Here is a 27,481-nt window from a genome sequence, read left to right on the forward strand (position 1 = left end):
AATTTGGTAATGCATTTCTGGAGGGTCCAGGGGCATGCCCTCACTGAAAATTTGAGACCTTTTACTTGAAAAATGGTGCATTAAAACACTTAAATTTTAAAATATAAAAGTGCTTAATCTTAAAATGAAAGCAATAAAGTGACATTTAGATTTTCAACTGATCAACTGAACTGTTTGTGCTTCAACAGCCACTGTCTCACGTTGAACTACTATAGCCAATTTCTAGGGTTGTCACCCGTGATTAAATGTATTCCTGGAGGCTTCACATGACTTGCCCCATAAGCTCCAACCATTAGTCAGCCAATACATCCATTCTTGTGACGCACTGCCTTCCAAGGCCAATTGGAAAGAAAAAAGACTGATTACCCAATTGGATGATGGTTGACTGTTAGCCAAAAAGCCTTTCCCCCCTCCCCCACCCCCCATTTTCAATATTTTTATATCTGGCGAAGAGAAATATTCAAAGAAACTGACAAATAAAAATATTATTTAATGCCCCAATGATTTTTCTCCAGGGTTGCACAGAACACCATCCTGGAGATTCATCTTCAAATCCTAAAGACTCCAGGCCAGTCGTGGAGGGCTGGCAACCCTACCCACCCATTTCAGGGACAAAGGGTCAGAGTTTGCTCACAAAATAAGAGTAAGGCTAAAGCACTTGCCATCATTGCAAATAGTACATAAACTTTAGGTGAGGAACAGGTGCACGTTTAAATGTCAATATCCAAAAGTTACTATTCAAAATGTACCACTGCATCTTTAACTTTGCAAGAATGGTGTCCTGCTGTCTGCCTCACCATTGAATTTCATCGAAGGGCGTTAACTCTCTGTAGATAGAACTAAATCACCCAGAAAGGCAAGTCTTGTCATTTTAATCTAACTACCCTTTTGATGATATGATAAATGCTCACTACTGCCAGTCAACCTTTCTACTAGTAAACAAAAACGTTCTACCATTAAAAAAATAGCTATTACAGGTTTAAGTGTCAATCCTTCCAGTTTTGTCGATTTTAAAAAAGTATCAAATTTAATTTTTTTTATTTATTATTTCTGTTAGTTCATTCTTTCTTCCCCTTTCTGTATCTAATTTGATAGTGAATTCACCAACTCTAATTCACCCTCCTTTTCAATCGTTGTGCTGTTAATTACAGACAGGTTTAGAAGCTATACAGTTGGTTGCCCTGTCCATTCAGGTCCTAGATGCCATTCCCTTGCTATGGTGTTATCAGTTTGCACTTCCAGCAACATGCACTGGGAAAAAAAATGAATTCCTAAAGGTACAAGGGCAAGGCTGATTAACAGACATCGTTAAATGTCCTGCTAGAGGAAAAATTGGCCCATACTATTTCCTACCCTTTCAAGGATACTCTCCCATTCTCCAGCCCTTCCAATTTGTCTTGTATTGTAATCAGCAATCACTCCAGGATGTTACGGATATCATACATGATGAGCACAAGAAAGACTTACACTTCTATAGTGCCTTTCAAAATCTCAGGATGTTCCAAAGCACTTTGCAACAAATGAAGATTACAAGTTTCAGCGTCTTTTAGTTGGAATGATAGTATTAGACAAACAGTGCTCTCGTGACATTGTTTAGAAGGGATTGTAAACCAATTGATTGGTTTCAAAATAGTTCAGCTCAAAAAAACCACCACTGTAAAGCATTCAACCCACTATCTTCATTATAGTGTAGGTCAATGTAAATCCCAGTTTCCCCCTGGTCGTGCATCACTATAGCTAAATGGGCAGGTAGGTGGGTGGGCCAGGCATCTTGCAGGGAGCACAAGACCATAAGACATAGGAGCAGAAATTAGGCCATTCGGCCCATCAAGTCTGCTCTGCCATTCAATCATGGCTGATAAGTTTCTCAACCCCATTCTCCCGCCTTCTCCCCGTAACCTTTGATCCCCTTGCCAATCAAGAACCTATCTATCTCGGTCTTAAATTAAGATAAGCATTTGACAACAACCTAGCAACAACTATAATAAGAATATTGCAACTTTCCAGTCTCTTGTGAAGAGGTGTCTAACCTCCATTCAGCATCCCTGCAGAGTAGCTGGGCTTAAATGAAGCTCTTAGTGATACAGAAAATCCAGTTGAATCATGTGAGCAAAATCTGACCCTTTGTCCCTCATCCCTATGATGAGGTAACAGATCTCAGTGGGAGTGCTTGCAGGTGCATGACAATTGCACATGTTCGTGGGGCGGTGGCTGGGTGAGCAGAAACTAGCCAAAGTTCCTGCTCTTGCTTGCTGTACAGCAAGCCCTTCTGGAAATGCATGACAGAATATCAGGACAGAAGAATCATTTTCCATGTAATATTGTGATAATTCCACCTCAGTTTAGCACCCTCCAGTGGTGATAAGTTTTACTGGACCTCTTGTTTCTGAGGTTTGTTTTGCTTCCTTTTCTTGTAAAAAAGAAGTAGCCATGCTTATGTGTTTTTTTTAAAACTTAAAAATTGCATCATTGATACGCCGCTTTCAATTTTCACATCCAACATTGTTCTAGCCGATGAGGTTTTAATTTTTCATGTTGGTTAAATTATCTGAAGTTGACATTAAATGGTTCCTGCAATTAATTTCCATGTCAGGCTTGGCAATCAATTCCATTATAGAAAATAATTGAATACAATGGTAACAAGGCAGAAGGTGGCTATTCAGCCTGTCATGTCTGTACTGGTTCTCTGAAGGAGCAATTCACCTAGTACCACTGGACAGAGCACGAACAAGCATGGAGACCACTCCTGCTTAAACCCATTACTAAAGCTGGAGAAGCAAACATGCAGAGGAAAATCGCCAGGGAACAGCTCCAAAGAAAGGCTTGGAAGCTGAAGGTAGAACTTTAAAATTCCTCACTGCAGAAGACTCCAAAGGATCTTTTAGAAACATAAAAAATAAGAGCAGGAGTAAGTCATTTGGCTCTTCGAGCCTGCTCCACCATTCAGTATCATGGCTGATCCTTATCTCAACATCATACTCCCACTCTCTCCCCCTACCCCTTGACGCCTTGAGTCCAGAAATCTATTTCCTTCTTAAATATATTCAGTGAATTGGCCTCCACAGCCTCCTGTGGTAGAGAATTCCATAGGTTCACCACCCTCCGAGTGAAAAAGGTTCTCAACTCAGTCCTAAATGGCCTACCTCATATCCTGAGACACTGACTCGTCGTTCTAGGAACCCCACCCCCCAGCCAGAGGAAACATCATCCCTGCATTCAGTCTGTCCAGCCGTGTCAGAATTTTATACATTTCAATGAGATTCCCCTTCTCATTCTTCTAAACTCCAGTGAATACAGGCCTAGTCGACCCAATCTCTCCATATAAAACAATCCTGCCATCCCAGGAATCAGTCTGGTGAACCTTCACTGCATTCCCTCTATGGCAAATATATCCTTTCTTAGGTAAGACGACCAAAACTGCACACAATACTCCACCAAGGCCCTTTACAGCTGCAGTAAGACATCCTCGATCCTGTACTCAAGTCCAGCTTCAATTCCCAGAGTGAAGAGCCAGCAGATCTAGCAGAGGTGAGATAAAACTTTTAAATTTCAGGATACACAAAGTCCTGAGAAACTTTTAAATAGTTCAGTGGTCAGAAATTGACATTTAAAAACTGACAAAAAAACTAGATTCCCGAGTCGGCACCCAAACATGTCGCATCAGAGGTCGCTATTAAAAGAAGAAAAAAAAAATTCAGAAAAATCATGACTAAAGAATCAGCTTTAGAGACCAAAGGACAGGATTCAATGCTTTTGCAACCCGAAAGCATAGCACTGGGGCAGAGAGGTCTGCAGCCATCCATCCATGCAGTCATGTTTAAATTTGTTTCAAGGCTGAGTGCAAGCACCATTGCAGCAGGAGCCTGCCAAAACTGGCAAACGTGGATAAACCTTTTCTTCTAATGGCAGCGTCATCTTGAATTTCAGCAATATCTTAAAACTGAACCTGCACTTCAAAATTTTTCTAATCGTAGATCAGAAATCCACACTTCTAGATCAATTTAGACTTTTCCAAGGCCCAGATGAATCACACAATTGGGGACTTTGGAGACAGATTGCTTAGATACGTGATTGCTTCAGGTCTGGATAAAAAGACAGAAGCAGAACAAGTTAACGCATTGCTTTATTCGGTAGGCCAACAGCACACAACATTATTGTCAGTCAAGGAATCAATGAATCATCTGCTAAATTTAATAAATGTGTTCAGCAGCTGTACAGGATGGCTGAAGGCAGAAACCTAAAATCCAAACTTATCAGGGATGGAATAGCTGTAGGAGCAATGGATGGTGCACTCTTAAGACATGCTGCAATCAAAAGGAAGATCTAACCCTTGATAAAGCTATCCAGATTGTTAGGCAGGCTGAACTCCATGTGCAGCACATGTCCATTTAAGAAGAGATAGTAAACTGTGGTACAAAAGGAAACTCCACAGTCAGTTAGTTAAATAGCACAAAAACAGGGTCACTCCAGGCCAAGGGGAACAATACCCTAAGTGACCAGTAGAATGACGAAGCCATCGCTGTGGAGCAAAGCAGCTGCTTCTAATGCATTTACACCTTTCTTTAAATAAGGAGACCAATACACAATACTCCAGATGTGGTCTCACCAATGCCCTGTACAACTGAAGCAGAACCTCCCTACTTTTGTAATAAATTCCCCTCACAATAAATGATAACATTCTATTAGCTATCCTAATTACCTGCTGTACCTGCATACTACCCTTTTGTGATTTATGTACTAGGACATCCAGATCCTTCTGAATCTGAGCTCTGCAATATCTCACCATTTAGATACGAAGCTTGTTTTTATTCTTCCTGCCAAAATGAACAATTTCATGTTTGCCCACATTACACTCCATTTGCCAGATCTTTGCCCACTCACTTAACCCATGTCACTTTGTAGCCCCCTTACATCCTCTTCACAATTTACTTTCCTATCTAGCTTTGTGTTGTCAGCAAATTTAGCAACCATTCCTTCAGTCCCTTCATCCAAGTCATTTATATAAATTGTAAACAGTTGAGGACCCAGTACTGATCCATGGCACAGCACTCGTCACATCCTGCCAACCAGAAAAAGGCCCATTTGTGCCAATTCTGCTTGCTGTTAGCTAACCAATTTTATATCCATGCCAATATGTTATCCCCTAAACCATGAGCTTTTATTTTATACAATAACCTTTGTTGTGGCACTTTATCCAATGTCTTCTGGAAATCTAAGGACAGTACATCCACCGGTTCCCCTTTATCCGCAATACATGTGACTCCTTCAAAGAACTCCAATAAATTGGTTAAACATGATTTCACTTTTACAAAACCATGTTGTTTCTGCCTGATTACCTTGAATTTTTTTTAAGTGCCCTGCCATAACATCTTTTATAATAGCTTCTAACATTTTCCCTATGACAGATGTTAGACTAACTGGCCTATAATTTCCTGCTTTCCGTCTCCCTCCCTTTTTGAATAAAGGAGTTAGAGTTGCTATTTTCCAATCTAATGGACCCTTCCCCGAATCGCGAATCTGGACAATTAAAACCAGCACATCAACTATCTCACTAGCCATTTCTTTCAAGACCTTAGGGTGAAATCCATCCAGACCTGGGGATCTGTCAGCCCACAGCCCCAACAATTTGTCAATACCACTTCCCTAGTGATTGTAATTTTCCAGAGTTCTTCCCTCCCTTCCATTCCCTGATTTACAGCTATTTCTGGGATGTTACTTGTGTCCTCTACAGTGAAGGCTGAAGCAAAATACCCACTTAATTCATCTGCCATTTCCCTACTTTCCATTATCAATTCCCCAGAAGCATTCTCTATAGGACCAACACTCATTTTGTTAACTCTTCTTATTTAAGTATCTATAGAGACTCTTACTATCTGTCTTTATATTACTAGCTAGCTTTCTCTCATACTCTAATTTTTCCCTCCTTAATCTTTGTCATTCTTTGCATTCTTTCCAATCTTCTGACCTGTCACCTGTCTTTGTGTAATTATATGCTTTTTCTTTAAGTTTGATACGGTCTTTAACTTTCTTTAGTTAACCATGATGGTGGACCCTCCCCTTGCAATTTTTCCCTCTCATTGGAATATACATATTCAGTATATTCTGAAATATCCTCTTTAAATGTCTGCCACTGAACATTGATATATCCCTTAACCCCATTTGCCAGTTCACTTTAGCTAGCTCTGCTTTCATGCCCTCATAATTGCCCTTATTTAAGTTTAAAATACTAGTCTTGGACACACTTGTTTCTCCCTCAAAATGAATGTAAAATTAAATCATATTATGATTGCTAAAACCTAGGGGTGCCTTCACGAGGAGATTATCAATTAATCCTATCTCATTGCTCAATGCTAGGTCTAGCATTGCTTGCTCTCTGGTTGGCTCCAGAACATGCTGTTCTAAGAAACTATCCCAAAAACATTCTATGAACTCTTCATTACTACTGCCTTTGCTCATCTGATTTTTCCAGCCTATACGTAGATTAAAATTCTCCATGATTAATGCTGAACCTTTCTGGCGAGCTCCCATTATCTCTTCTAATTAGGTGGCCTGTGCACCACTCCCACAAGTGACTTCTTTCCTTTATCATTCCTGATCTCAACTCAAAATGCTTCTATGTCCTGGTTTCCTGAATTTAGGTCATCCCTCTCTAATGTGCTAATTCCATCACTAATTAACGGAGTCACTCCTCCGCCTTTTCCTAACATCCTGTCTTTCTTAAATGTCTTAGTCTTCAATATTCAGATCCAATCATCCTGTAGCCATGTCTCTAATGGTTATCAGATCGTACTTATTTATTTCTGTTTGTGCTATCAGTTCATCTGTTTTGTTTCGAGTGCATGTAGATACAGAGCCTTTAGCTTTGTCCTTTTATTATTTTTGTAGCATCTAGCCTTATCTGCTAATTTACTCTTAGATTTGTACTCTGTTCCTTCCTGTCACAGTCTGTTTATCATTTCCCATATTAATACCAGTCTCTTTTGCTTTGTCTCTACTACATCTTCCCAAATTTGATCCCTTGCCCCCATTATTCAGTTTAAAACCCTCTCTACTTCCCTAGTTTGACGAATCGTGAGGACATCAGCCCTAGCACAGTTCAGGTATGGACCGTCCCAACGGTACAGATCCCACTTTCCCCAATGCTGGTACCAGTGCCCCACAAACCAGAATCCACGTCCCCCACACCAGTCTTTCAGCCATGCATTAATTTTGCTAATCTTAATTGTCCTATGCCAATTTGCATGTGGCTCAGGTAATTATCCAAAACTCCTGATCTACAACGAGTGGCTGGCCATCAGGGTTTCCCTTCAGCCAGAGATCCTTAAAGAAAAAATACACCAGGGCCACATAGGCATCATCAAGTGCAGGGCACAGGCCCAATCCACTGTCTGGTGGCCAAGCATTTCCAACCATAGCAAACTGTCAGGCGTGCGCACTGCACAGGCAGGACCAAAAGAGAACCCCTCATCTCCACACAGCCTCTCCCTTGGCCTGGTAGGGAACTAAGCATTGACCTATGTCTTCAATAGAAAATTTTTCCTTATAGTGATAGATTACTTTTCCAGATGGGTTGAGGTTGAGTAACTATATACAACTACCACAAACAATTAAGGCACTGGAAGCGGTGTTCATGACTCACGGCATCCCGGACGATTTGGTGTCTGATAATGGCCCATAATTTTCAGTTGAGCACTTCACCGCATCTGGCTTCCACCACTATACCAGCTCCCTGAGATATCCACGGTCAAAACAGGGAGGCTGAAAGAGGGATCCGCACCGCAAAAGCCCTCCTAAAAAACAGGATGAGGACTTTCCCACAACATTGCTAATCTACAGGTACACTCCATTACAAACACATGAGCAGGAAATTTCATTCATAACTTACAATCCTGCCAACAAAACTAATACCAGGGTTGGTAACCAAGGATTACCAGGACATCCAAGCAAGAGAACAGTCCTTCTGCCTACAACAAAACGTACTGCATTAGACACTTGCCACAACTGCGAAAGGATGATAAGGTCTGGATTAAAGACCTCAAGAAAGAGGGTACTATCATCAGGAAGGACAATGATCAACTTCAATCCTACCTGGTTGGAACCTCAGAGGGTACAGTCAGGAGAAACAGGAGGAATCTCCTTCTCAACCCTAGACCACCCATTCGCACAGAGGAAGATATCCAGATGTCAAAACCTCCAACTCAATGGAATTAACCTGAAACAACAGAGCCTACCACTCCTCTAACTGTAGTGCGAACAAGATATGGAAGAGTTATAAGACCTCCAGACCGCCTGAACCTATGAACTCAGGGGCAAAGGGGGAGATGGGGTTGTAATAATGTAAATACATGGATTAAATTAGAATAAGTTGAAATACATTGGATAAAGACTTGGGGGAGGTGTGATATAAGGGCTTATACAGGGTTAACACGGGACTGATACAGTAACACCAATAGAGTGATGTAAGAGAACACATGACCCACAAGTAGGGGTCAACCTTGTGTTGGACAAAGCCGTGCGCACAAGCAAGCATGGAGACAGCTCCTAGTTTGAACCTTTTACTGTATATATGTATAAAGTTCTTGTAGTTAATAACATAGTTAACCTATTTAAGACTTTATTAAGACTTACTGAACGGTATCCCAACACCCGACAACAATAATAATCAAGTTCCACTTGACCCTCCAGTCAGGCAGTGCATTCCTGATCCTAACAATTTGCTGCATTTAAATGTTTTTCCTCATGTCACCATTGCTTCTTTTGTCTTTACTACTTCTTACTGCCACCACCAGGAACAAGCTTCTCCCTATCTACTCTGTCCAGGAGGCTTATGATTTTTGAAGACCTCTATCATATCTCCTCTCAACCTTCCCTTCTCCAAGGAAAACAGTCCCAACTTCTCCAATCTCAGAAATGCTCAGCTGCAAAGCATGAAGATTATTTATGTTAACTAAACCAGACATCAGCAAAAGACACTTATGAACAATTTTTAAAATTAGCCATTATTCCCCTGCTTGAAGCCACTAACTCCTTCCTGGAATATGGTTGCATAGCCACTTGGTCGACTTGCACACCGGTGCTTATTATTCACGTGGGAGCTCAGACGGTATGTGTTGTGCGCCATGCAACAGCAGGGCGATTCACAAGTGAAGCTGGTCTCACTCAGGTCCACACACACATTTGCAGTAGCAATACATCATTTGAACAGTGAAGGTAGCAAAAGACAAAGATCAGGGACGTGGCAATTCAAGTGGCAAGTGACAGGGAGCTCAGGCTTATGTGTGTAGAGAATTGAGGCACTTGGTAAAGCAGCCACATAATCTGTTTGGTCGCCCCAGTGGAAAGGAAACCACACCATGGAGAACAGATATGGAATACTAAAAAAAAAGCTTGCATTGAACAGCCTCAGGATCTCTCTCATAAGTACTTTCCAGCCAATGAAGCACTTTTTCTTTGAAGTGTAGTCATTGTTCTATTATTGAAAATGCAGCACAAAGCAAGGTCCCAGCAATTTGATAATTATTGGATAATTGGTTTGTCTTGGTGATGTTGGTTTAATATTGGCCCTACTCTTCTTTGAAATAGTGTCATGGAATCTCTCCTGTCCCCCTGAGGTGAGATGGGCGCTGTCTACCAAAGCAGGTGAAGAACCTATTGAAGAAATAAAAAGACATTTTAGAAGTCCTAGTGTTGAAGGCGATTTCAGAGAAGACGTGATGCAGACAGGGAGGGAATGGAGTATTTACAGGAAGTAAAATACGAAAGATAATCCAAGTAATTGTGGAAGTTGATGAATGATAACAGACACCAGTAGAATTCCCACCCCCAGGCAGAGAAAGAAATCTAGGAAGGGAAGTATTTTGTTACAGATTCCCAGTGTCTAATTTTTTTTAAACGTTGTTAACAATGGTGAAGACCGTAATTCATTCTTATGATTATCTATTATCAACCCAATTACAAACAGACAAGGCTGTTAGTTGAATCTTTTCGCCCTAATACAGCTCAGAACCATTGACCAGCAACTCCCAAATCCAAAACCTCAACCACCTAGTAGCAGGTGCCTGCATGAACTAAAAAAAAATATAGACATGAATTACTGTTATCATTAACTGTGCAGGAAAAATGGTTGAGATCAAACAATTCTATAATACGAAGAGAAATAAAACATTCAGTTCCTGATTTTTTTCTAGTTTAAAAAAAAATCCCAATACTATATTAATTTGTGTTCATTCAAAACATACACTTCTTTGCATCAATTTGAAATGTTTAACCAAGCCACTTTCCTTAAAATAAAAGCGAAAAACTGCGGATGCTGGAAATCCAAAACAAAAATAAAAATACAGTTAACGTTTCGGAAGAGTCATACGGACTCAAAACATTAACGGTATTCCTCTCTGCAGATGCTGTCAGACCTGCTGAGTTTTTCCAGGTATTTTTATTTTTCCACTTTCCTTAAACTTGAGCCCATACCCTGCAATGTAGATTGTGACGCTGGGGATGACAAGCTTCTGCTGCTTTGCAGAAATACATTTTCATCATGTACAAACCAAGGATAAATGCCAGTAGGCTATCTGACCTTTTGACTCTGAAGAGCATCATAGCCTGGGCTTAAAAACAAAAAACTACTGCGGATGCTGGAAATCCAAAACAAAAACAGAATTACCTGGAAAAACTCAGCAGGTCTGGCAGCATCGGTGGAGAAGAGTCGACGGTTCTGCTGAAGGGTCGTGTGGACCCGAAGCGTCGACTCTTTTCTTCTCCACCGATGCTGCCAGACCTGCTGAGTTTTTCCAGGTAATTCTGTTATAGCCTGGGCTTATCCATTCTCAGTTGGGATGGGATATATTTTGCTTCTTGTGTAAAGGACGCAATTGAAAAACATATCATGTAATCATAAATCTGTATAGCAGAGTCTAATAACTTAGAATTTTCCACAAAAATCAAAAGCATGCCTCCCATGAATCGACAAATGTCAATAGTTTGATTGTTCCACCCAAAAAAATTACAGTAAAACCACATCTTTTTGTTTTATCTTTATATTAAACCGAACCATTTACATTTTTGCTCCAAGTTAGTTCAATCAAACTGAAAGTGTTTTCTACAGTTTGGGACCTGAAATTGCAGCTATAGAATCATGAAAATGAATTTCTTTATTCTTAATTGGAAAACAATATATTTTGCACATGTATAATTCAGAAGTGGGTAAGGCAGAATGACACCACCTGTGACTTACAGAAAAAAAAACTATAACCGTCAGCCAAATACATCTTCAAACTGAAATCCTTCCAAGTTGCCATTTTATACCATCTTGAAAAGAAACATTGATTCCAGCCATATCCTGCAAATTCATTAAACTAATTGAGGAGTTAAAAAAGCAACTTAATTTGGATATAAAACAGTCCCTTAAGGGTCAAGTTTAGTTCAGGAAAGAATACAAATGAAGAAATTACATCCAACATTTTAATACAATGAAAGTTTTAAGTGTAAAGCTCATTTAATTTCATTACTACATGCTGTGAAGCCTGAGGAATAAACAATTGTTTCGCTCCTCGTCAAACAGCTGCAATAGCTTTGTACATCTACAAAAGGCTTGTGTGTGATCCAATTATAGTGCCGTGTGTAAACGCTGACAAATAAACATGTTTTGTATTTGATTTGTTTTAAAAGACCAGTATGAATAAGCACTATCTAGCAAGTCTACGATAGGCATAATAGAAATCGTGTTTTCACAAACCTTCTAACAATTATGAACATATTATGGCCTTTAATTTGGATTGTGGTTTAATTCCATGTTCCTACACTTTAAGAGCACATTATCCCAAGCCTTAAAACTTCAAACATCTGATTAGAACCAATCCATAGTGTGTGTATATTTCCATTTTAGAGAATTCTTCAGACTTTTTTGAAATTTAGTCTCTTAGAATACAGTTTCCATATGGTATGGCCTCCATTGACCCAGCCAAGATCAAAGTTGGTGCACAACAGTGATTTTAGTAAAACCAAAAGTTAGTTTTATGACAGAGATATCAATTTGTTCAGTTTGAGTAGGTGATTAGTCTAGTTACATGACAGCATGACCTTGGTTGAGATTCAAACCAGAAGATTGTGTGTTGAATTCCAATACTTCACAAATGCTTTAAAGTCAGCATCAGGAATAGCAGCTTCAATTCTTATGGTCCTGCATTTTAAAAAATGCTATTCATGCATATTACCAAATGTTTCCTTTACCCTCACACCTGCTCCAATATTTCTCTTACTCTCCTCACCCTTACAGTATAATTGCAGAGGTGCTAGTAGCCCCTCTATACTTCAGCCAAGTGCCCACAGTTCACATACAAGTCTAGGCAAGTAGCATTACTTCTCAACTGCAGGGTCACCACACTCCCATTTAATTCTATTAAACAGAAATTCACAGATTAAAGCATGGGAAGAAAAACTATGTACTGCATTTCATGCTATTCCCAAGTGTTTCACCGTTAATTTATCATCCTTAAAGTGGCCAGTTTTGTAGGCAAACAACACAACCATTTTGTGCACAGTAAAGATCTCACATAGTGAGACAAATTACTGATTTATTTTTTATTTTTGGTGAAGGAGGGATAAAGTCTGGCCAAGATACCAGAAGGCCCCTGCTCGTCAAATAGTGCTATGTATTTTTAAATGAATGTGGACAGGGAGCAAGTGGCGGTTGGGGGGGGGCGGTGGGGGGTCAGTGGTATTCATTGTCATAATGCCTTATGAGGATGAAAGCAAGCATCCTAAACAGAGCAAGTGCAAGTCTAGATCAAGTGCGTAATCCTGGGATTGGTCTTAAACCCATAGCCTCATGCCCCAAGAGATGCAAATACTGCCAATCAAGCCAAGGCTAGAGTTTGAGTCAGCAATTGGTTAACAGGAACAAGAACCTTAACTGATTTTTCTCTTATTGTCTCTCTCTCCCTTCAGGTACCATGCCCTAAGAGGGCTTTGGCAACCAATGACTTCCATGTTAAATCTTGCTTTAGAAGCATGGATCAGCTTTGTTGGTGGTACATTCATCTAGTTTGAGGCGCTCTTTAAAAAGGTTGTCCTTTGTCTACCTTGATCTCCCTCACCAACATCAGACCTTCTAAATCATGTTCTTATTGCATGCCCAAGAAATGCCAACTGTATCTACCTGATCTTGGTCAGCAGTGTTCTTTTGGTCTCAGATTTTGCTAGCATCTCTTCATTGGTAGTGTGACTTGCCCAAAGATATTTCCATTATTTGCCTCAAAAACCACAACTCTGTCTCAATTCTTCTCTGAATTGCTTAGTTTCCATGTGTCAAAATCAGTGTGATATAACATTGCAGGATTCTGTGGCTAATTTTGCATTGATCATAATCTTTTTCATTTTTCGAAAGGCACATTTGGCCATTCCAGTCCATCGTCTTATTCCTAGATCACACTTTTGGTCCGATGTTAACAGACTTCCTAGGTAACAAAATTTTGTCCACCTATTTGATCTTTTCATTCTTCACTGTGATCTTGCTTTGTTATATTTTCTTTCTGGACACAAAATATTTTGTTTTCTTACAATTTATGCTCAGCCCTTTCTTCTCACTTTCACTCACTACTCTATCCAAAACACTTTGCAGTTTCTCTTCAGAGTTGGCAAGAAGAATGGTGTCATCGGTATATATTTTTAAGGTTGTAACTTCCAACTAATAAATCAGGGAGATCTTCAATTTCTAAAGAATATTTTCACTATTTAAATTGAATAAACCTGTCTGACCCCTCTTTTTATCTTCATAAAATCATTAGATTATTCCCAACTTTCATGGCTTGTTTCCAATTAAGATTTCTCATTGTCTATGGATGGAAAATTTGGACTCAATAAGCACCGCAGCTTAAATAACTTAGCACTAACTTTAAAAAAAAATGAACCTGGTACTTTCTAGTATGTGTGTGACGCAGTTCTTTCTATTCCTGCTCACTTTCCCTGACCCTGCTGGACAAATCATCCCTGTACACAAGCCAACCCATTTGCTCCAAAGCACATAATAGTTATTTTGTTGTGGTGTTATCTACCACTGACAGCCTTGCTTCAGTCAGCAATAGGTATATGGCTAGAATGAGGTCAAATAGCAGCAAAAACAATTCACAATACACAACAAAGAGTCCACTTTGCATACAGTTTATTAACCAAAAAAATCCCCCAAAATCAATAAACCAATGTTGTTCACTACTCTGATATGACAAAGCATTTTAAAATATTAGCTTGTGTTCAGTGAAATCAGCGATAGTACCACTTGGGTTTTAGTATTGCTGATGCATTTCAAAAGTAAAACCTTTAAAGTAAGACTTGTCAGTTTATTTCATTCATTTTCATTAGGAAAAAAATACACAATAAAAAAGTGAGCTATCAATACATATACACATACAATGTAGTACCTCTGTGGTTAAATATGGTTGGGAGAGCAGAGAAGAGATCACTTCACAGCTGCAGTATAGTTTAGCAACTAAGTTTTATTTAAATATTTGGCACACAATTGGATTTATTAAAAGGTTACTAGCAAAATAGGTCATGTGCAAAAAAAATCATTTTAGTGGTAAGTTTCAAATCAGATTTTCTGGTATTACATTCATGGACCAGTTTAACAGGGAACCTGTATTTACTGAATATTTAGGTTTTTGTTCAATTTTCCAAACTCCAGATTATCCATATCAGTTTTATTTACAAAAAAATATCAAAAATATTCTAAACTATGCTCCTTCTATCCCACCTGTTCAGTGGTTTTCTGCATCAGCAGCAAATGTACCTGCAAGCCCTGCACAGTTAGATGGGGTGAAAGAACACAATACAAATGAAACCAAGCAAGGGATGGTAACATCTTTTATCCATGCACTAGTACGTTCTGAACAGTACATACCTGAAACATCATTACCCATCACAGATACCAACTGGCTGAGTGTTTCAAGCATTTTATTTCAAATCTCCAACATTTGCAGCTTTTTCTTTTCACTTTATAATTTAACAATGGACATAAATTGAAATTAGATCAGAAACAGTTCTATACAAGATAAATACTTTGCTGCTACTTTCTGTGATGCTCTGGTCACCATTCTTCCTCCCCCCCACCCCCCAAACTGCTCTTTATTAACAAGCCAATTTTAAAGATGATCAAATACTACTTTTTATTAATAAAAAAGGAACTTATGCTGCAGCTTACATCACAGGATAGAAACACTCAACTTATGTACACTGATTTCTCTTTTTAAAACGCAAAGGAATTAATTTAGTGTTGAAGCTATATTACACACAAAACATACTTATAGCACTGCATCATCTAATTTGACCTCAAGTCTTGTCTGGAAGACAATTAGGGTCAATATCTGGACTGCTTCCCAACATAAGTACCAACCTTCACATTCCTGTTAAGCATACAGTTAATGGGCTGTGTGCACAGCTGTCATGTTGAAAATGATCAGTATTCAACATGCTGAACAAAAACACTTTAGATCAGACCAACACTTTACACTGTACCATATAAAACATGTAATGGCTAGAAAGTGTACATGATTACAATGTTGAGCAAAACTACTGTCCTGCACAAAAGTGTGTTTTATGGCAACTTGTCTCTTATACATTCCAGCATTCATGGTAGGAGCCACCACCGATCACCAAATAATAGTATAAATTTTCAAATTAAAAAATTAGGCTGTAAAGCAACATGTTGTGCAACACCAGCAACAGGAACACATTCCTGAAAAACGCAGCTACTTTGTCCATTTTTAAAAGAAAATTCTGTTCTTAATCCATACTGAATTAATCTGTAATATGAAAGAACTGAAGAAAATTAATATCACAAGGCACTATTCTGATTCCTGCCTTTGAAAGTATTCAAATTTGTGTTTTACATACAATATTAATGTTGGAGAGTTATGGGGAAGCAGGGTGATAAGATTTAAGTCATTTAAAAAAGGAAATCAAAACATTTAATTTTACAATAAAGCAAACATTTAATTCTTCATTTCTATAAAGAAAGAATAGATACTAGCATTGCCCATAGGTGGATGATTTGGCCTAATTCACCACCTTAAACTAGGATAAGAAACTGGAGATAAAGAATTTGTCAAAAAATCTAACTCCATAACATGCTCCTTTACAACACTTTTTCTCTGCTCAACATTGATAATAATAGTCATGTAATTTTGTATTCAAATAATCCTTCAGTTGTTTATGCAGCTTGCGTTATTCACTTCTAAACCTAATTTGCATTGTAGGTAGAAAATAGGTGGAAGTTGGGCATTGTGATTGGATGCCCTCCTAGTAATTGGCCTAAACCATCTCCAGATAGCTGGCCCTTGGAGTTGCACTGGTAGGGTCATGTTATCAGGTGGGGGTGGTGCCTGGAAAGTATAATCAGACCTGCAGTAGAATCAAGTGAAATGATTTTTGTGGGCCAGAAGCATTCATGCACGCTTCTTTTGAAGGCATAATTGTTAGTGTTTTGGTAGCAGCTCCCAGCAGGTCCTATGAACACCACCAGTTAAGTCACACTAGGTACAGTTCTGCACTGTGCCCAGTGGAAACTCAATTGTAAATCATAGACCCCAATTTGTATATATTAAAGTAAAGCGGCATGTTTCAAACGGGAGCACTGCTTACTTACTTTCCGGTTTCTTAGCCCACTAAAAAATTGTAGTGGGTTAGACGCTGGTGGGAACAGAATGTTAAGTGCCACATCCCGATTTTCAAATGCTACCATTCGGAGAATGAAGGAATAAGGGGGAAAAGGGCTCCAGTATTGGCAGAAACGTTTTGGTGCAAACTGCGATTAGTTTATTAAAATGTGAAAAATTGGAATTGTTGATGAACTATTGGCTAGTAGTGTTCTTTTCTATAGAAACAGTTTGCTTTAATTTCAACCCTTTCCAATTGACAGTCAGTAAGGAAAACAGCTTTTCTTTTGCATTGCTGGATTATGTTAATGCAGTTACTGCCATTTTGCATCTGAGGCTTTTGTTCCAAAACATGCATTTGTAAATGTAACACAATGGCTGCATTACTAATTTTAGCTGTTGCATATTTGTCCTTTACCTTGAGACTTTTCAGCTACTTAATTTGTATATTAATACTATGAATTATATATACTACACTTCAATTGACAACCAGTATTGAATTTGTGAATACAATCTGCCTACAATTAAGAATGCACAACAAATCAAGACATTATTGGAGGTACAAATTCAAGGTTACCTATGCAAGACAATTTTATTTTATGTGCATACATAGAGCAGAATATTCACCCTTCACCTCAAAGATTTTGAAACAGGATGCCTTTTGTTTATGGCATACTGAGGTAAGAGCTGGCATGTCCATAGTGTTGATAGGCGTTCACTTGTCCAAGAAAGCACACCTAAAATCTTAAACCAATCTGTGTCTTGGTAAAAGGAGGATTAAAAATCTCTCTCTCTTTTGCTACCCTAAACATTAGACTTTAAGCTTAGGAGCCATCTGGTTGGCTGGTGTGTTGACCTGTTCCTTTGATGTAAACCCCCCACCCAGCCCCCAACTCTATTGTAACTGTGGAATACATGCAACGTGCCTTGTAAAAGTATTCTTTTGAGGTTGGGGGGCGGGGGTATGGTTTGATGATGAAGACCAGTGTTGAGGGGAAAGATGGCAACAGTAGGGTGAAGGAAATGCACAAATATTCTACGTATTATTGCACTCATTTAACAAAAAATTGGAATGAAAAGCAGTCAAGCCTTAGAAAGACTCGATAGTTTAATGTAGGTGGATAATGCCTTAGAACCTGGTTCTCATCATTCTGAACATAACATAAACTTTCATTTCTATAGCACCTTTCATGACCTCATGATGCCTCAAACTGCTTTGCAGCCAGTGAAATACTTTTGAAGGATAATCACTGTTGCAATATTAGGATCAATTCAAGGTCAGTCCCCACTTAATTAAATGAAAGTGGATTAGCATGTGATCAACTAGGCAGAGAGTGGTCATCACACCTCAGGCTGGCAGGTTTCAATGACAGTCTCAAACACATCATTACTACTCTGTGTATCAAAGACCATTGTACTATTATGTCATAACTGCTTTTTATTGAAACAGATGAGAGAACATTTAGAAGCATTAAGGGTATTAGTATTCTATAACAATGTAGCCTATTTTAATGTTCAAGATTGTTATAATATTGAAAAATTGGAATATTCTATGTTTTTATATACTATTTCAGAAATGTTACTGAAGAGGTGATGAGTAAAGAAACTGCAATCCACATCTTAACCTGTGAAAATAAATTAGTGCCCAAAGAGTTGGTGAAACTCAGCCATCTCAGGTGAAGGTTTGATGCATCACAGAAGACTATGTGCATATACTGAAAAGCTTTGTTCTAAACCTGTCAAATGAACATCTAGAAGAACAGCCGGAGGGAGGAAAAAGTAAACAACTGAAATTTAGTAGTGGGGCACCTTAAAACTAAAGTTTCTAAATACAAGGCCGAATATTGAAACAGGAATTGGACAGGCCACATCTTCTGAAGAAAGTCCTTTTGGCCTCTTAATAAACAGTCAAAAATTAAGATGAGATCAATAACAGAATGTACTTTTTTATATAAAGGTAGCACAAACCTGTGCATAATACACAGTTAACTCTGGTTGAATAAAACATAAGCAGTGAGCCGCCACAAGTAACTGCAGATGTTGCTGGCCTATGTGGATTGAAGAATTTTGGTTACAGCCTTTACAGAACTTATTTTGAGTTTATAGTGTATGAGTCTAGTGCAATCCTGCCATAATTCATTAATGCTGGAAATTCTAGGACAGACAAATTCATCTTGCTCTCCAAATCCTTAAAAAAAGCAAATATTCCACCAAGGGCAATTCTACACACGGATTTCATCCTCTTCATCCATGAAGGTAAAATCCTCATCTCCTTCATTCTCTTCCTCTCTGAAGGCATCTCTGGATTCAGCAATATTTTTCATACTGTCTACATCTCCATGACTAACTCCCTCATAAACTGATCGCCTCTCTTCTGTAGCCCCAGATGCCAAACTTGACACAGAGCCACTATCTTGTGATAAGTGACTTCCAGATGCTGTGCTGTATACAACATTATTAATGTTACTTTGCAATGCCACTGTTGATACCGCAGGCCCCTCTACAAACTTCTCTGTGACCACCTTTTGTGAATTTGAATGGGGTACTTCTTTGTCATCTCCAAAGCCAAGATCAATATCATTTTCCCAAGTATCTTTCTCCATAACACTTAAAATATCACCAAGCATCGAAGGGCCAAGATCAACATGAAAGGACATGATGGATTCAGCATGCTTTAGTGGAAAGCCACCACTGGAGAGAGATGTAGGAAGGTCCGTAATATCTCCAAAGTCTCGCTCATCTTGATATTCAGTAGATTTACTTTCAGTTATGCTTACAGCCCCATTGACAGGTTTATCTTCCATTTGTTCGCTTCCAAGCTTCTTTAGGGGGCTTGATGAAAGACTCTTTGCCATCTGATTAGTGGGCTCCACAGTTTTATCATTGAGCTGAGGCAAAGACACAGCATTTTTCACAAAGATAGCTGAATCACTTTGTGTTAGTGTGTCCCGCTTATCAACACGCGTTACAGACTGAGACCGTTTGCTGCTGCTTCTGAATTTCCGAGACAGAAGCCCTGGTTTGGGGGTTGCTTCAGCAGGAGGAGGAGCAGCAGCAGCAGCTCCAACCTTGCTAGAAAGGAATGAAGTGTCTCCAAAGACATCACCCCCACGACCCACGTGCATAGTGTGGCGGAAATCACCAAGAGGAGCACTGATCATATCTGCAGTCAAGTCTATGCGAGACCGCCGTTTGGACTGATTGGAGCTGGCCACAAGCTGTTTCAGGATCGGCATCTTCCAAATTTAAAGGGATCACAACACAAGTATACTGGAATTCCGGAACTTAAATCCTCGATGATCAAAATATTTTGGTCTTCAGATATGTTCCAAAAAAACTCAATCAATTCTTAATGCAGATAAAAGCACAGGTTCAGCCTTTGATCCAACCACAATGCAGAATTGACAAAACCAACTTGTCACAAATTACAGTTCATGAAGTCTCATATTATCTTCCATTGCAGCTGCTCTTTGCCAATACTTGCTTCAGTATTCCAATCTACTTGATGCACCTAAACAGAAAAAGAAAATACTTATTTCAAAAACATTTAAATCATATAATTTAGGTTTAGACAGGATAATAGGGGGAAAAAAATCTATTTCAATAGACATCTTCAAACTGACCAACTAAAAAGCTCTTGATGAAATTTTAAATTCACTACCATTTGCTTCAGAAAATGGCAAACAACTTTAGTAAAATATATTGGGATAAACAAAGTAGATTGACAGAATCAATGAAGTCAAGATAAGTTGAAAAGATTGTTTTAAAATCATGAAATCTGTGGGTTTATAAACAGAGGTATAAAGGGCAAAAGCAAGCATGTTATGAATCACTGGCTAAGCCTCAGCTGGAGTATTGTATTCACTTCTGGGTGCCGCAATTTAGGAAGGATGTCAAGAGGTTGCAGGAGATTTTACGCAAGGATACAATGGCTGAGGAAATTCAGTTTTGTGGAGACTCGAGAAGCTGGGATTGTTCTCCCTAGAGCAAAATGTGAAGGTGGTGAAGGGGATGAATTAATAGAGGGATTTGATATAGTAAACAGGGAGAAACTGTGTCCTCTGGCAGAAGAGTCGGAAACCAGGGGACACAGACTTAATACCAACTGACAAAAGAACTCGAGGAGAGAGGAAACTTTTCAAAATGAATGCAGCATGTTGATAATCTGGAATGGACTGCCTGCAAGAGTGGTGGAAGCAGATTTAATTCTAACATCCAAAAGAAAATAGGATTATAGAGTTGGAAGGGAAACATTTTACAGGGTTATGGGGGAGGACCCAGGGAGTGGAAATAATCAGATCATTTTCAAAGAATCAGCACTGGCAAGATAATCTGAATAGCTTTCTGTGCGATTCTATGAAATCAAAAGTTTAAATTGGTGAATGCGATAAGCCCAATTTCATTGAAAAACACAATTGTGTATAACCATTTTGTGATGACGTTTCTGCAAAAAGCAATTAGAAAACTCAATCTCATTTTTAAATAAATGAAGCTCTGCAAATTAAGATAAACATCAATTCTAACATTATATTCTTATTACAGTACAGTACTGGCATCAATGGCTGGCTTCCTCCCCAAATCCAGTGATTGCACTGCAAGGCATTACTTGTGCATTTGGTGACCAAAATGATACATTTCAGAATATGGTTCAGCTCCATGCTGCCAGAAGTAGAGATAATCCCCAGACTCCCATACAGGTCAATGACATTAGCCTATATAGATCTTCTCCTACCCAACACTTGAGTTAGTGCCCACTCTGTAATGGATTTCATGCCTATCCTCTAAATTCCACACTGGGCTGCAAATAAGGTATTACATCACAAATAGCATTGGTTGACCACAACTCAGTCATGAAATATACAGGGAATTATCCTTTTCTCGATTTCTATCATCAGCTATACAGTCAAAAATTATCCCATGCACATTCATACTATGACCCAAAACAGAAGTTATGTACCTTTGGGCTTTTAATTACAGGACAGTGAGAACCTGCTTAAATTCATTAATTTAACAGATTTGGACAATAAAAAGAATGGAAGACCAATTATATATATAGCATCTTTCAGACAATGCAAAATTGCATCATAATTAATTTCTTTCAGTGCACACACTGCTTGTAGGTAAATGTAAGCGATAGTTGGCACATAGCAAGATCCCACAAGCACCAAGGAGACAAATGATTAGATAATCTGTTTTGGTAGTGTTTTTTAAGTTATAAGTTGGACAGGACAGTTAGAGCTCCTTGTTCAATAGTTCCAAGGGTGTTTTTTAAAAAACATCTGAGTATGCATGGTTCAGCTTTAACAACTTCATTTGCACAGCATTGAAATGGCAGCCTGCATATTGTGATTAAATCCTGGAGTGAGGTTTGAATCCACAATTTATGACTGAGAGGCAAAGGTATTAGCACACAGACAAACTGACACAAACATAAGGAGGCAGAGAGCGTGGCACATTGCTCTCTCATCGCATAGCTTGATTAGAATTCAACATAGGTTGATGAGGTGGAAAACGCAGTTCAGCTGCTAAGAGGATCACATCTTAAATGAAGCTGGCAATGGCACTCAGAACAAAAATAAAAGGGTAGTAGAGAAAGAAAAATGAAGACTGATATTGTAGAGGGTGTGGTTTAGGATTTGAAACTAAGGAGCATTAGGACACCTCAATGGCAACTTCAATCTTAACCAAGATGCTCACTGTCAATAACTGGTGAAAGAAGAGGCAAAAAAAAAGTATCCATTCAAAAGGCTTGGCAATGTGCAGGCTGGAAAAATATTGGGGCATTCAACTAAACAATAATAAATTTAAAATTGGATTATAAAAGGCTAATCCTCCAGAGATAATACATCGGCCTTCAACTCAAACAGATCATCTTCGGCTAGGGGTACTGCAAAGGCAAGTGCAATACTCCTGTTACAGTCCTAGCTGAGATCAGCTAACAGCACAGAGAGGCTATTGAACATCAATGTTTTGTCTGTATGTCTAGAAATTTACTTACGAAAGTAAGCCTTTGTTGGCACTTTAACAGAACAAGACTACATATTTATCCTTTAGATGTGGAAACAGTTGCACTTATCACTCTTGCTCCCAGATTGGTGTAATATTTTCACATCCATGTATAGTTACTTAGGTAATGAGAGGATCATATCCTCATGCAACAGCTTGCAGAATATATGGCTACAAGTGACAACAGAAAAAAAATGCTAACTTGGGTTTCAGATGAGTTCATCATTTGCAAAAAACAAGTTTTATTGCATCTTCAGAAAGTCAATATTTTATCCTCATTATTGTATACTTCACAAAACAAAATACCAGGGAGAACAGGGACCAAAAACTAAAATTATGTATTCCCACACTTACCAACAAAACTTATTGGAGGCATTCCAAAACTGAAATACAATAATTTGAGAAAGAAAGCTCATTCAACTTTCAACAGTTCTAATCAATTTTAAGCTGATTACAGCCTGCTGATTTTAATGAATGGGAAATAAAACTGCTCTTCAATTAGTCACAATCATGGTTTCAGTCAAAAGCCATAGTAGACTTCACTCACACAGATGACACACAGGCTGCTTTATAATCTAGAAGATAATTCATTACTTTAAACTCACACTACAATTTTGCTCCTCCAGATTTACTGTTGTGATGTAGTCAGAAGGTTCTCTAAATGAGACAAAGTAATTTCGATTAGATAAGCTCAGGCTTCTCTGAACACAAAGATGTCTCCCTGGAATTTTATACTTCAGACAGTAGACTCTATTTTTCTTCTGATGTTGACCAGCCAAATAAAAGGGTTAAGTTTACATAATCCTTACCATCTCTTCCTTCACATCTTCATAAAATTGTAAGCAATGTGGGGAAAACAAAAAGGAAAGAGGAAATGTAGTGACTACTTGGCTCATTTGCAAAAAAGGGCCTGCAGAATATATGGTGCATCCCAAGTACATGAAACATTTGGTGAGAAAATTAAAGATGGCTTGATAAAACTGTATCAACTTTTTCTCTCTTAGGTTTTCTCCCATACAGCACATGATGCATATGGGAGTCTACCTTAAATGGACCGGTGAGCCAAGCAACTCCCCCTCCAATTTTACATATGGAGAACAAGACAGAACACTGGTGCAGTGTAATGTAAATCAGGGACATGATATAGTGGAGGGAGTGCAAACCACACACCACTCTAGTAGCATAGAATCACTATTTAATAGATGCCAGTTTGTAATTTATTAGATATGACATCAAAGGAGAACAGATGAGCTTCTGTACAGATGGAATGGTTGGTGTTCAACAGGAAAGCAAATCCATGCCAGAGCATCCCCACCAGCACTGCAGTCCATGCCACAGCATCCCCACCAGCACTGCAGATCAGAAGAGTATTTAATACTAAGGCCTTCACAGTCATGGGAAAGGGATTGTCGGTTCTCTGGTGCAATTTGAACCTCCAGATTACTTGCTGTGCCACCCTTCCTCCAGTCACATGTTTTAATGCCCAGCTTACAGGCCACCAGAACACAAGCAACTACAAAAAACCAACTTGGCTGCAATGCTATGAATTATCTTACGTTGGGTAAAATGACATTTGGGATACTACAAGAGTCATTGCCTCTTCATTGTGCAAGATAAAGTGAAGACTTCTGATCACTATTCAACATCTACTGTAAACATAGAAGTGTGGACATCGAGGACAGATCAAAGCAGGCTCTCATGACAGCTAAAAATCTACTGAAACTTAGCAAAGATTCACACATGAACATAAAGTATCAGATTCTGTTTTAACTTTCAATGAGTTAATACCTTGAGAAGAATATAGGGAAATACAGGTAATTTAAAAGGCATTACCTTATGACCCTTATATGTGCGAAGATTCAAAACGAACTTAACGGTAAAAAATGATTTAATAAATGATTTGGATCATTTTTCATTTCTTTCCTTTTCATGAACAATTCTCAAAAACACCTTAATAGTTCAACAGTATCAGATCTGGCCTGGACCATATTAAGTGCAACTGAGAAATCTTGACAATTTAAAAGTCTTTCTTCTCTTTCAGTTCTAATATTTGATTCAATAAATATTACCAAAATGAAGGAAACACACATTCCATATGGTAGACTGTATATTTAAAAATTAAGCTCTGATTCAGACAGATGAAAAAAATAGTCTGATCACTTCCTTTTAACGCGAACCAATGATCACCCGAATGCAATATAGCCAATATTGTTGTGACATATCCTCAGGTTATAACCACTGGAATGGCTGTTCCTCTGTCTTCCTAAAGGCAGGGCTCAGTATCTGGAATTTCCCCATTACACATGCCAAATCAATCTAACGCTAAGGTCAAAAATCTCCCACTTATGCAACAGACAATTTTGAAATGTTTCTTTGTATGATTTCGTATAAAGATCATGGCAGTATACAATCTCAAATTCCACAGTGAAGTGAAGTGCAATCTCACAATTTACAAATATGATTGGAAAGAAAGAAATTGAATCTTTAAAATGAGGGAGTGGATCATGATAATTACTACAATCTCAGACCCAGTGTCCTGTGCTGTTGCCCAACCAATGGACCAGATAAATAAACCTGCTTCCTCGGAGCCCTTCGCCAACCGGATAAGGTAACAGAGATTGAGATTGCATAATAGTAGCTGAAATGGAATCTCCTTTTGGAAGGGGATAAAAAAAGTGCCTCTATTACGCTCAGTATACACCCTACTTCAGCCACAAATTAATGTTTGGAAAGACAACATACAAGAGACAGAGGTAATTTGGGGGGTGCTGGTAGGGAAGAATTACTTGTGATCATGCATGCTGCAACTCTGCACCCAAGTGCACTGTTTTATAATGCATGTGTCAGATGATAGGAGAACACATGCCAGGTTGGCAACTTAATGAGAGAATGCAAATTAAATTTACCAAGTTAGATCATAAATATCTGATCAGCATAATTTTACACATAATACATAAGACAATCTAATCAGATACCACCTTTTAAACTAGTTCAGTTCCCTCTACAACACACATGCATGTTAGTATTCAATCAACCAGAAAACATTTAAAGAAAACTTGTCATGCACAACATCTCCTTCAGACAAGGGAGCACTTAATGTGAGGCATAGATCCTTGAAGGATATCTTCTGTTAGAAGGTATTATTATTTCAGCTTGAAAAAGTAGCTGGAACTACTATAGTTACAGTATAGACTGTCCACAGGTACGATCCAAAAAGCACACAAGCCAATTTTGCTTTGCCACTTAAAACACCTGAAGAAGAAATCCTATTGTTTTGGAGAAATGACTTTATGTTCCTGCACTGCTATTATGCTTGCTGTTGAAAGCTGGTCTCTCTAGATATACTTAGCTTCTGCCTAGACAAGAGAGAGAGAGAGAGAAACTACTCCCGTTGGCAGAAGGGTCGAGAAACAAAGGACACCAGCTTAAGGTGACTGGCAAAAGAACCAATGGCAACATGAAGAAAAGCTTTTTTTTAAAAAAAGTAAATGCAGCAAGTAGTTATGATCTGGAATGCACTGCCTGGAGTGTGGCGAAAGGAGATACAATTACTGCTTTCAAAACGCAGTTAGATAAGCACCTGAAGAGAAAAAAATTTGCAGGGCTATGGGGAAAGGACAGGGGAGGGGCCTAACCGACTTGCTCTTGCAAAGAGCCAGCATGGACATGACACACTGAATGGCCTCTGTGCTGTAACAGTTCTATCATTCTACTGTAAACCATGGGGATTGTGCAGTAGGATAAGTTCAAATTGTCTCATTTTTAGTTTGAAACTTGCAGGAAAAAGTTATCACTCAAAACCTTGTAGCGGTGATGTGTAAGAGCTCTCCATTACTACAGAAATTACTCAGCATCATGTCCCTCACAATGTTTCACAGGAATAGTGGACAATCTGAGCTCAATGTTACACAGTTTGTTTACTCTCAAAGATCTAAGGTGCTTCATTGTATGCAAGACAGAATATACTCTCTTGCATTTCACTTGTCCTCTCCCAGAGATGCCACCTTTCAGATGAGGTATTAAACCAAAGCTCTGCCTGCTTGTTCAGGTGGATGCAAAAAATCCCACTGTAGTCAAAGAGATGGGCTGTTTATCCTAAGTTCTATCAAAGGATTGGCCAGTATTTATCCTTCAACTAACATCACTGCAACTATTATCTGGTTATCTGTCACTCTGTTAATGTCTAAGTTGGCTGCTACATTTATCAATACAAGCGTGACTACAATTTACAAGAAATTAATTGGCTGTGAAGCACTGGAACATCCCGAGGATGTGAAAGGCTTCACAAAGTCAATTTCCTTATTTTTTTGATTAATTTACCAGTTATTAACACTCCTTTTCCCGGATCACACATGCCCTGCAACAACTGTGGTTGATGAGATTCTCATCCTTCATCAATGGCACTCTGAACTGCTACAGGCAAGTACCAGTTCTCTTTGTTCTATGTCTGGATGGTGCCTTCCACAATGGTACAGCCAAAGTGGCAAAGCAGCAATGTATGGGTAGGAGGATTTTCATGTGATAGAACATAGCAACACTTGTATTTTGTTACTGATAAATGAAAGCATCTTAGTATAGCAATGGATAGTTGCAAGTTAACTACAGGGTGATAGGTGACCCAGAAATGCATTAGCATCAGTTACTTGTGCAGCGGTTCAAGAAGGCAGCTCACCACCACCTTCTCAAGGGCAACTGGGGATAGGCAATAAATGCTGGCCCAGCCAGCGAAGCCCACATTCCAGGAATGAATAAAAAAAAGGCACCAACAACAGTCTATTTCACATCCCATTCTCGTCCACAACCATGTGCTCTGGAACAAATGGCTTATTTGA

General features: G+C 38.8%; 2 protein-coding genes across 7 annotated transcripts in view; both read right to left on the bottom strand.

Moving 5' to 3' along the window:
• The window catches only part of rpl38 (ribosomal protein L38), a 56,682-nt gene that overhangs the window by 12,999 nt on the left and 16,202 nt on the right, over positions 1-27,481 (bottom strand). The gene's annotated exons all lie outside the window — the stretch shown is intronic.
• Positions 14,139-27,481, bottom strand: part of cdc42ep4b (CDC42 effector protein (Rho GTPase binding) 4b) — a 29,534-nt gene continuing 16,191 nt past the window's right edge. For 3 of the 4 annotated variants that reach the window (XM_078570996.1, XM_078570998.1, XM_078570997.1), the window contains exon 2: positions 14,139-20,154. In XM_078570996.1, the coding sequence (XP_078427122.1) occupies positions 18,866-19,879 (1,014 nt within the window). In that variant the 5' untranslated portion in view covers positions 19,880-20,154 and the 3' untranslated portion in view covers positions 14,139-18,865. Of the gene's footprint in view, positions 20,175-27,481 lie in introns of all 4 variants that reach the window. The other variant, XM_078571000.1, reaches the window with a different exon arrangement.

The sequence above is a fragment of the Cetorhinus maximus genome, chromosome 24 (genome assembly GCF_964194155.1).
Source record: "Cetorhinus maximus chromosome 24, sCetMax3.hap1.1, whole genome shotgun sequence".
NCBI lineage: Eukaryota > Metazoa > Chordata > Chondrichthyes > Lamniformes > Cetorhinidae > Cetorhinus > Cetorhinus maximus.